This window comes from Mizuhopecten yessoensis, unplaced genomic scaffold (assembly GCF_002113885.1).
Source record: "Mizuhopecten yessoensis strain PY_sf001 unplaced genomic scaffold, ASM211388v2 scaffold716067, whole genome shotgun sequence".
NCBI lineage: Eukaryota > Metazoa > Mollusca > Bivalvia > Pectinida > Pectinidae > Mizuhopecten > Mizuhopecten yessoensis.
In genome coordinates, this window is record NW_018479931.1 from 94,534 (window position 1) to 106,622 (window position 12,089).

At 45.8% G+C, this 12,089-nt stretch overlaps 1 protein-coding gene across 4 annotated transcripts in view; it reads right to left on the reverse strand.

Annotated features, from left to right (window-relative positions):
• LOC110441630 (vacuolar protein sorting-associated protein 13B-like) overlaps window positions 1-12,089 on the reverse strand; it is a 59,920-nt gene that overhangs the window by 14,011 nt on the left and 33,820 nt on the right. For all 4 annotated transcript variants that reach the window (XM_021484824.1, XM_021484825.1, XM_021484822.1 and 1 more), the window contains exons 9-11: window positions 10,278-10,386; window positions 6,656-7,337; window positions 6,145-6,282 (exon numbers count right to left, since the gene is read on the reverse strand). In XM_021484824.1, coding sequence (XP_021340499.1) covers window positions 6,145-6,282; window positions 6,656-7,337; window positions 10,278-10,386 — 929 coding nt within the window. The remainder of the gene's footprint in view (window positions 1-6,144; window positions 6,283-6,655; window positions 7,338-10,277; window positions 10,387-12,089) is intronic.

Sequence of the window (12,089 nt, forward strand, 5' to 3'; positions counted from 1 at the left end):
AGAGGCTGGGAGGTATACCTGTGATAGGGCATGGCTAACTTACCTGTGTCCTTGAGGAAGTTGTTGACCCTGAGGGCGTAGAGGCTGGGAGGTATACCTGTGATAGGGCATGGCTAACTTACTTGTGTCCTGGAGGAAGTTGTTAATCCTGAGGGTGTAAAGGCTGGGAGGTATACCTGTGATAGGGCATGGCTAACTTACCTGTGTCCTTGAGGAAGTTGTTAATCCTGAGGGTGTAGAGGCTGGGAGGTATACCTGTGATAGGGTATGGCTAACTTACCTATGTCTGTGAGGAAGTTGTTGACCCTGAGAGTGTAGAGGCTGGGAGGTATACCTGTGATAGGGGATGGCTAACTTACCTATGTCTGTGAGGAAGTTGTTGACCCTGAGAGTGTGGAGGCTGGGAGGTGTACCTGTGATAGGGCATGGCTAACTTACCTGTGTCCTTGAGGAAGTTGTTGACCCTGAGGGTGTAGAGGCTGGGAGGTGTACCTGTGATAGGGCATGGCTAGCTTACCTGTGTCCTTGAGAAAGTTGTTGACTCCGAGGGTGTAGAGGCTGGGAGGGATACCTGTGATACGTATGGCTAACTTACCTGTGTCTGTGAGGAAGTTGTTGACCCTGATGGTGTAGAGGCTGGGAGGTGTACCTGTGATTGGGCATGTCTAGCTTACCTGTGTCCTTGAGAAAGTTGTTGCCTCCGAGGGTGTAGAGGCTGGGAGGTATATCTGTGATAGGGCATGGCTAACTTACCTGTGTCCTTGAGGAAGGTAGAGGCTGGGAGGTGTACCTGTGATACCTATGGCCTGAGGGTGTAGAGGCTGGGAGGTGTACCTGTGGTAGGGCATGGCTAGCTTACCTGTGTCCTTGAGGAAGTTGTTGACCCTGAGGGTGAAGAGGCTGGGAGGTATACCTGTGATACGTATGGCTAACTTACCTGTGTCTGTGAGGAAGTTGTTGACCCTGAGGGTGTAGAGGCTGGGAGGTGTACCTGTGATACAGTATGGCTAACTAACCTGTGTCTGTGAGGAAGTTGTTGACCCTGAGGGTGTAGAGGCTGGGAGGGATACCTGTGATAGGGCATGGCTAACTTACCTGTGTCCTTGAGGAAGTTGTTGACCCTGTGGGTGTAGAGGCTGGGAGGTATACCTGTGATAGGGCATGGCTAACTTACCTATGTCCTGGAGGAAGTTGTTAATCCTGAGGGTGTAGAGGCTGGGAGGCATACCTGTGATAGGGCATGGCTAACTTACCTGTGTCTGTGAGGAAGTTGTTGACTCTGAGGTTGTATAGGCTGGAAGGGAAAACTGTGATACGGCATGGCTAACTTACCTGTGTCTGTGAGGAAGTTGTTGACCCTGAGGGTGTAGAGGTTGGGAGGTGTTCCTGTGATACGTATGGTATGGCTAACTTACCTCTGTCCAGGAGGAGGTTGTTGTCCCTGAGGGTGTAGAGGCTGGGAGGTGTACCTGTGATACCTATGGTATGGCTAACTTGCCTGTGTCCTTGAGGAAGTTGTTGACCCTGTGGGTGTAGAGGCTGGGAGGGATACCTGTGATACGGTATGGCTAACTTACCTGTGTCCTTGAGGGGAGGTGTACCTGTGATACGTATGGTATGGCTAACTTACCTCTGTCCAGGAGGAGGTTGTTGACCCTGTGGGTGTAGAGGCTGGGAGGCATACCTGTGATACGGTATGGCTAACTTACCCGTGTCCTTGAGGAAGTTGTTGACCCTGTGGGTGTAGAGGCTGGGAGGTATACCTGTGATACGGTATGGCTAACTTACCTGTGTCCTTGAGGAAGGTGTTGACTCTGAGGGTGTAGAGGCTGGGAGGGATACCTGTGATAGGGCATGGCTAACTTACCTGTGTCTGTGAGGAAGTTGTTAATCCTGAGGGTGTAGAGGCTGGGAGGCATACCTGTGATAGGGCATGGCTAACTTACCTATGTCCTGGAGGCAGGTGTTAATCCTGAGGGTGTAGAGGCTGGGGGGTGTACCTGTGATAGGGGATGGCTAACTTACCTATGTCCTGGAGGAAGTTGTTAACCCTGAGGGTGTAGAGGCTGGGAGGTATACCTGTTATAGGGCATGGCTAACTTACCTGTGTCCTTGAGTAAGTTGTTGACTCTGAGGGTGTAGAGGCTGGGAGGGATACCTGTGATAGGGCATGGCTAACTTACCTATGTCCTGGGGGAAGTTGTTAATCCTGAGGGGGTAGAGGCTGGGAGGTATACCTGTGATAGGGCATGGCTAACTTACCTGTGTCCTTGAGGAAGTTGTTGACCCTGAGGGTGTAGAGGTTGGGAGGTGTACCTGTGATACGTATGGTATGGCTAACTTACCTCTGTCCAGGAGGAGGTTGTTGACCCTGAGGGTGTAGAGGCTGGGAGGGGTACCTGTGATACCTATGGTATGGCTAACTTACCCGTGTCCTTGAGGAAGTTGTTGACCCTGTGGGTGTAGAGGCTGGGAGGGATACCTGTGATACGGTATGGCTAACTTACCTGTGTCCTTGAGGAAGTTGTTGACTCTGAGGGTGTAGAGGCTAGGAGGTATACCTGTGATACAGTATGGCTAACGTACCTGTGTCCTTGAGGAAGTTGTTGACCCTGTGGGTGTAGAGGCTGGGAGGTATACCTGTGATATAGTATGGCTAACTTACCTGTGTCCTCGAGGAAGTTGTTGACCCTGAGGGTGTAGAGGTTGGGAGGGGTACCTGTGATATGTATGGTATGGCTAACTTACCTGTGTCCAGGAGGAGGTTGTTAACCCTGAGGGTGTATAGGCTGGGAGGTATACCTTTGATAGGGCATGACTAACTAACCTGTGTCCTTGAGGAAGTTGTTGACTCTGAGGGTGTAAAAGCTGGTAGGTATACCTGTGATAGGGTATGGCTAACTTACCTGTGTCCTTGAGGGAGTTGTTGACCCTGAGGGGGTAGAGGTTGGGAGGTGTACCTGTGATATGTATGGCATGGCTAACTTACCTGTGTCCAGGAGGAGGTTGTTAACCCTGAGGGTGTATAGGCTGGGAGGTATACCTTTGATAGGGCATGACTAACTAACCTGTGTCCTTGAGGAAGTTGTTGACCCTGTGGGTGTAGAGGCTGGGAGGTATACCTGTGATAGGGTATGGCTAACTTACTTATGTCTGTGAGGAAGTTGTTGACCCTGAGGGGGTAGAGGTTGGGAGGTGTACCTGTGATATGTATGGTATGGCTAACTTACCTGTGTCCAGGAGGAGGTTGTTGACCTTGAGGGTGTATAGGCTGGGAGGTATACCTTTGATAGGGCATGACTAACTAACCTGTGTCCTTGAGGAAGTTGTTGACTCTGAGGGTGTAGAGGCTGGGAGGTATACCTTTGATAGGGCATGACTAACTAACCTGTGTCCTTGAGGAAGTTGTTGACCCTGTGGGTGTAGAGGCTGGGAGGTATACCTGTGATAGGGCATGGCTAACTTACCTGTGTCTGTGAGGAAGTTGTTGACCCTGAGGGTGTATAGGCTGGGAGGTATACCTTTGATAGGGCATGACTAACTAACCTGTGTCCTTGAGGAAGTTGTTGACCCTGAGGGAGGTATACCTGTGATACGGTATGGCTAACTTACCTGTGTCCTTGAGGAAGTTGTTGACCCTGAGGGTGTAGAGGTTGGGAGGTGTACCTGTGATATGTATGGTATGGCTAACTTACCTGTGTCCAGGAGGAGGTTGTTGACCCTGAGGGTGTATAGGCTGGGAGGTATACCTGTGATAGGGCATGGCTAACTTACCTGTGTCCTTGAGGAAGTTGCTGACCCTGAGGGTGTAAAGGCTGGGAGGTATACCTGTGATATGGTATGGCTAACTTACCTGTGTCGGTGAGGAAGTTGTTGACCCTGAGGTTTTAGAGGCTGGGAGGTATACCTGTGATAGGGCATGGCTAACTAACCTGTGTCCTTGAGGAAGTTGTTGACTCTGAGGGTGTAAAAGCTGGTAGGTATACCTGTGATAGGGTATGGCTAACTTACCTGTGTCCTTGAGGAAGTTGTTGACTCTGAGGGTGTAGAGGCTGGGAGGTATACCTGTGATAGGGCATGGCTAACTTACCTGTGTCTGTGAGGAAGTTGTTGACCCTGAGGGTGTATAGGCTGGGAGGTATACCTGTGATAGGGCATGACTAACTAACCTGTGTCCTTGAGGAAGTTGTTGACTCTGAGGGTGTAAAAGCTGGTAGGTATACCTGTGATAGGGTATGGCTAACTTACCTGTGTCCTTGAGGAAGTTGTTGACCCTGAGGGTGGAGAGGCTAGGTGTTATACCTGTGATAGGGCATGGCTAACTAACCTGTGTCCTTTAGGAAGTTGTTGACTCTGAGGGTGTAGAAGCTGGTAGGTATACCTGTGATAGGGTATGGCTAACTTACCTGTGTCCTTGAGGAAGTTGTTGACCCTGAGGGTGTAGAGGCTGGGAGGTATACCTGTGATAGGGTATGGCTAACTTACCTGTGTCCTTGAGGAAGTTGTTGACCCTGAGGGTGTAGAGGCTGGGAGGTATACCTGTGATAGGGTATGGCTAACTTACCTGTGTCCTTGAGGAAGTTGTTGACCCTGAGGGTGTAGAGGCTGGGAGGTATACCTGTGATAGGGCATGGCTAACTTACCTGTGTCTGTGAGGAAGTTGTTGACCCTGAGGGTGTATAGGCTGGGAGGTATACCTGTGATAGGGCATGACTAACTAACCTGTGTCCTTGAGGAAGTTGTTGACTCTGAGGGTGTAAAAGCTGGTAGGTATACCTGTGATAGGGTATGGCTAACTTACCTGTGTCCTTGAGGAAGTTGTTGACCCTGAGGGTGGAGAGGCTAGGTGTTATACCTGTGATAGGGCATGGCTAACTAACCTGTGTCCTTTAGGAAGTTGTTGACTCTGAGGGTGTAGAAGCTGGTAGGTATACCTGTGATAGGGTATGGCTAACTTACCTGTGTCCTTGAGGAAGTTGTTGACTCTGAGGGTGTAGAGGCTGGGAGGTATACCTGTGATAGGGCATGGCTAACTTACCTGTGTCTGTGAGGAAGTTGTTGACCCTGAGGGTGTATAGGCTGGGAGGTATACCTGTGATAGGGCATGACTAACTAACCTGTGTCCTTGAGGAAGTTGTTGACTCTGAGGGTGTAAAAGCTGGTAGGTATACCTGTGATAGGGTATGGCTAACTTACCTGTGTCCTTGAGGAAGTTGTTGACCCTGAGGGTGGAGAGGCTAGGTGTTATACCTGTGATAGGGCATGGCTAACTAACCTGTGTCCTTTAGGAAGTTGTTGACTCTGAGGGTGTAGAAGCTGGTAGGTATACCTGTGATAGGGTATGGCTAACTTACCTGTGTCCTTGAGGAAGTTGTTGACCCTGAGGGTGTAGAGGCTGGGAGGTATACCTGTGATAGGGTATGGCTAACTTACCTGTGTCCTTGAGGAAGTTGTTGACCCTGAGGGTGTAGAGGCTGGGAGGTATACCTGTGATAGGGTATGGCTAACTTACCTGTGTCCTTGAGGAAGTTGTTGACCCTGAGGGTGTAGAGGCTGGGAGGTATACCTGTGATAGGGTATGGCTAACTTACCTGTGTCCTTGAGGAAGTTGTTGACCCTGAGGGTGTAGAGGCTGGGAGGTATACCTGTGATATGGTATGGCTAACTTACCTGTGTCTGTGAGGAAGTTGTTGACCCTGAGGGTGTAGAGGCTGGGAGGTATACCTGTGATACGGTATGGCTAACTTACCTGTGTCCTTGAGGAAGTTGTTGACCCTGTGGGTGTAGAGGCTGGGAGGTATACCTGTGATAGGGCATGGCTAACTTACCTGTGTCCTTGAGGAAGTTGTTGACCCTGTGGGTGTAGAGGCTGGGAGGTATACCTGTGATAGGGCATGGCTAACTTACCTGTGTCCTGGAGGAAGTTATTGACCCTGTGGGTGTAGAGGCTGGGAGGTATACCTTTGATACGGTATGGCTAACTTACCTATGTCTGTGAGGAAGTTGTTGACCCTGAGGGTGTAGAGGCTGGGAGGTATACCTGTGATAGGGCATGGCTAACTTACCTGTGTCCTTGTGGAAGTTGTTGACTCTGAGGGTGTAAAGGCTGGGAGGTATACCTGTGATAGGGTATTGCTAACTTACCTGTGTCCTTGAGGAAGTTGTTGACCCTGAGGGTGTAGAGGCTAGGTGGTATACCCGTTTTAGGGTGTGGTTTCCCTGCCCTTGTCTCTATCCAGTAAAGTTGGAAATCGGAACAGTCTGGAATGATTTTCTTATCATCTGCAAAAGGGATCAAATGTGTTTCAGTGTTTGGTTATTGTTGCTGGAAGTGGTTAGGGTACTAAAGGTAGCAGTAATATATTTTATCATATGTTAACCTTAAAGGATTTTGAATAATTATGATATGTCATTACTCTTAAGTAAATTTACATGAAATAATGCCTAAAAGAAGTACAAAGCAATAGAGGTCTTTCATTCATCAATATCTCCAGGTATTTAGGCTATTGAACATTTAAGGCAATTCCTTGAACTGTTAAGAAATGGACATATGTAAACATGTTTTGGGGTAATAAAAAAAATCACGTTTGGTAAAACCTTGACCTTCCACCCGTAAATCTGAGTGGTTTTTTTACCATTTTAACATCATATTTACCTGCTTCAATCAGATTTGATGCAGCTCCCTTTATCAGGATATCGTAGCATGACATTTCAAACGTCTGTTCCACATGGTGGCACTTCAGAACTGTGTGCGGTTGGGAGAAGTATACATACAGAAAGGGCTGGATCACACAGCTCCCTGACCTTATGACCTTTTCAGTGTCCCGGTACACATCATGAATATTCAGAAAAGAATATGAAGATCTGTTTCTCTCAGACTCCGACCCTTCCTGTGGAGAGGACTTGTTTCCTGGTGAGTCGGCATCATCTCTGCAGTCCTGAGTCTTGTTGGCGTGATAATCCTCCTTTAGAAGTTTGTGTGTGTATACAGTGCAAGAAATTCGACCCGCTGTCAACAGTAGGTCAAACGGGTTCACAAACTTGGGACTTTGAACATGTTCTAGGGTTGCCATGTGGTGTAAGGGAATGGGAGAAACTCCTTTCAGTAAGATTAAGGCCGAACTCTCACTCCCAATGCCGCTATCATAGGTCATGTGATCTGATTTAATCTCATCAACCTTGTCCATTTCATCATCTGGTTTTTGTATCTTTGGTGGCAGTAACACTACTTTTGATTGGCTAATCCAGCATTCCAGAAGATGGACTTGATTGGTGCTGATAAAAAAGTCTATGTCACTTGAAGCATTGAGTTCGATTGTGTGACCACAGACTAATATCTGAAACAGTATCAATAGTATATAGTTACATATAAAATGTTGATGAGGACTTCCAATAAAAGGATCCTCAGGCAAAGACATTATAATCCTTGGCAATGGACATTATCACAAATATAACCATATTTATCCTGCAATAAGCCCATGGGTCAATACATATTCTCTGATTGGGTGAAGGGGATGGGGTCAATACATAACCTCTGACTGGGTGAAGGGGATAGGGTCAATACATAATCTCTGACAGGGTGAAGGGGATAGGGTCAATACATAATCTCTGACTGGGTGAAGGGGATGGGGTCAATACATAATAACTGACTTGGTGAAGGGGATAGGGTCAATACATAATAACTGACTTGGTGAAGGGGATGGGGTCAATACATAATAACTGACTTGGTGAAGGGGATAGGGTCAATACATAATAACTGACTTGGTGAAGGGGATGGGGTCAATACATAATAACTGACTTGGTGAAGGGGATGGGGTCAATACATAATCTCTGACTGGGTGAAGGGGATGGGGTCAATACATAATAACTGACTTGGTGAAGGGGATGGGGTCAATACATAATCTCTGACTGGGTGAAGGGGATGGGGTCAATACATAATAACTGACTCGGTGAAGGGGATGGGGTCAATACATAATCTCTGACTGGGTGAAGGGGATCGGGCCAATACATAATAACTGACTGGGTGAAGGGGATGGGGTCAATACATAATAACTGACTCGGTGAAGGGGATGGGGTCAATACATAATCTCTGACTGGGTGAAGGGGATGGGGCCAATACATAATAACTGACAGGGTGAAGGGGATAGGGCCAATACATAATAACTGAATTGGTGAAGGGGATGGGGTCAATACATAATAACTGACAGGGTGAAGGGGATGGGGCCAATACATAATCTCTGACTGGGTGAAGGGGATAGGGTCAATACATAATAACTGACTTGGTGAAGGGGATAGGGTCAATACATAATAACTGACTTGGTGAAGGGGATAGGGTCAATACATAATCTTTGACAGTGTGAAGGGGATGGAGTCAATACATAATAACTGACTTGGTGAAGGGGATAGGGTCAATACATAATCATTGTCTTGGTGAATGGGATGGGGCCAATTCATAATATTTGACAGATCAAAGGAGATGGGGCCAATACATAATCTTTGTCTTGGTGAAGGGGATGGGGCCAATTCATAATCTCTGACATGGTGAATGGGATGGGGTTAATACATAATCTTTGACTTGGTGAAGGGGATGGGGTCAATACATAATCTCTAACCTGGTGAAGGGGATGGGGCCAATACATAATAACTGACTTGGTGAAGGGGATGGGGCTAATACATAATCTCTGACAGGGTGAAGGGGATGGGGTCAATACATAATAACTGACTTGGTGAAGGGGATAGGGTCAATACATAATCTTTGTCTTGGTGAAGGGGATGGGGCCAATTCATAATATTTGACAGATCAAAGGAGATGGGGCCAATACATAATCTTTGTCTTGGTGAAGGGGATGGGGCCAATTCATAATCTCTGACTCGGTGAAGGGGATGGGGTCAATACATAATCTCTAACCTGGTGAAGGGGATAGGGTCAATACATAATCTTTGTCTTGGTGAAGGGGATGGGGCCAATTCATAATATTTGACAGATCAAAGGAGATGGGGCCAATACATAATCTTTGTCTTGGTGAAGGGGATGGGGCCAATTCATAATCTCTGACTCGGTGAAGGGGATGGGGTCAATACATAATCTCTAACCTGGTGAAGGGGATAGGGTCAATACATAATCTTTGTCTTGGTGAAGGGGATGGGGCCAATTCATAATATTTGACAGATCAAAGGAGATGGGGCCAATACATAATCTTTGTCTTGGTGAAGGGGATGGGGCCAATACATAATCTCTGACAGGGTGAAGGGGATGGGGTCAATACATAATCTTTGACAGGGTGAAGGGGATAGGGTCAATACATAATCTTTGACAGGGTGAAGGAGATGGGGCCAATACATAAGCTCTGACTTGGTGAAGGGGATGGGGCCAATTCATAATAACTGACTTGGTGAAGGGGATGGGGTCAAAACATAATCTCTGACAGGGTGAAGGGGATGGGGTCAATACATAATGTTTGACAGGGTGAAGGGGATAGGGTCAATACATAATCTTTGACAAGGTGAAGGGGATGGGGCCAAAACATAATCTTTGACAGCGTGAAGGGGATGGGGTCAAACCATAATCTCTGACAGGGTGAAGGAGATGGGGCCAATACATAATGTTTGACAGGGTTAAGGGGATAGGGTCAATACAGAATCTTTGACAGGGTGAAGCGGATATGGTCAATACATAATCTTTGTCTTGGTGAAGGGGATGGGGACAAAAACTCATCTTTGACGGGGTGAAGGGGATGGGGTCAATAAATCATCTTTGACAGGGTGAAGGCGATAGGGTCAATACATAATCTTTGTCTTGGTGAAGGGGATGGGGCAAATTCATAATCTCTGACATGGTGAATGGGATGGGGTTAATACATAATGTTTGACAGGGTTAAGGGGATAGGGTCAATACATGGGATGGGGTCAAAACATAAGCTCTGACAGGGTGAAGGGGATGGGGCCAATACATAATCTCTGACTGGGTGAAGGGGATGGGGTCAAAACATCATCTTTGACAGGGTGAAGGGGATGGGGTCAATACATAATCTCAGACTTGGTGAAGGGGATTGGGCCAATACATAATCTCAGACTTGGTGAAGGGGATGGGGCCATTTCATAATCTTTGACAGGGTGAAGGGGATATGGTCAATACATAATCTTTGACAGGGTGAAGGGGATGGGGCCAATACATAATCTTTGACAGGGTGAAGGGGATCGGGCCAAAACATAATCTTTGACAGGGTGATATTGATATTAACAATCATTTTTAATTTTGGAAAATAAGTTTTACTTACTGGAATCTGACTATCCTCCTTAGGTGTGTAAGTGATAGCTGGTGCAGCCACTATTTTCATATCCAGACTTGCCACGAGGGGGACTAGCTGTATGTCCATCTTCTGTTTCCTAAATGTGCATAACAAATCTCAATCATTTACCAAATATAGACAGTCTTGATGCAGATATAAAAAAATGTTATTTTCTTTTTTTCTTTATCTGCTCTCAGTTGGGTCATAACTCTTTTATACAATTTTTATTCAATTGTGATCAGGAACACAACATATCCAAGTTCCAAGTATAATTTCAAAATCCCATTACTCATAATGATACAGTTGTGTGACCGCACAACGCACCAAAAATACTGTAAGCACACAGTGCATATATCGTTCACACACCGTCCATACATCATCCACACATGATGCGCACAACTGTGTGATTTAACAATCGTTCGCCCCGTTGTGCGCTTCTCTCCGCACAACTGTGCGATTTGGTACAATTTGTTGATCAATATTACGGAATGAAAAAAAATACGGAAGGCTTGTATGCAATAATGTACACTGTATATATTACTGTAATTCTCTCATCTCTATAACTGAGATTATGTACAATTTTACAATGCGTGTAACACAGTATACAGTAAGCGTTAGACTGTCAAGAATGGGTTTGGCTCCTCGGTAACAGAACAGGTAAATAACAATTTGATGAGTGACCGGAGTGTTACCTGGTCTTTGTCTGACACATAGAGCTGAGTGATATGTGATAACGTATGACCGTTATGAAAACACAACTGGACGTTTCATAGTTGTTATTTGCATTTGTTTTGGTCTATAGCTCCCCTTCACCTGGTTTTCACACCTTGGCGAGTTACGTAAGTGCCCCGGGCGGGGGAAAATTACGGTCCAGGTACAAAGTGGCTATGTTTACCTGTGTTGCCGAGACTGTGTTGTTATTTTACCTGTGTCGATTAAGGTCGAAATCACCATTTCTACATTTAAGAAAGTATAGACAGAATATAGAAACATACTAAACATGTTAAGCCATTCCTCAATTTACACCAACCACGATTGTTACCGCACAAGCAATGATCGTCCAATTTATTTTTTATCATTCGCACTTCGTGCACACATCATTCACACACCGTGCACACATCGTGTGCACACCGCACATCGTGTAACATTGTGCGATCCCACAACTGTATAATCATCAACAACCTTTTCGGGGTTGGCCCTTCACCAAGGATTGAATGGTCCTCACCCTTTTGTCACATGTTTGATAACAGGAAGTTCTGTTAACAGGACTGTTTCCTGTAGGAAGCTATATTAGTGACAGGCATTTAGCCTGGACACCTATTGTAACAGTATCAGTTTATTCAGACTTGCCCTAGAGGCCCGAAACCATTAACTGTTAAAACAGTCAAACCTGGCACAGGGATGGTTCCCATAACATCAGGTTAAAATCTATTCATCTTTACTTAAGGAGTAGCCTTTTCAGATGTAATCCTCCCTTTTCTACTATTGGGCCCTATCCATCCTGCCTTCAGGTGAGTAAAACCTTTCATTTATATAATATTGACTTTTCTTGACCAAGAGGTGAATCATGTCAAATTTTGTCAAAATCCTTTTATATATGGAGTACTTTTATATATGGAGTACTTTCTAAACCTTTTATATATGGAGTACTTTCTAAGCCTTTTATATATGGAGTACTTTCTGAACCTTTTATATATGGAGTACTTTTATATATGGAGTACTTTCTAAACCTTTTTATATATGGAGTACTTTCTAAACCTTTTATATATGGAGTACTTTCTAAACCTTTTATATATGGAG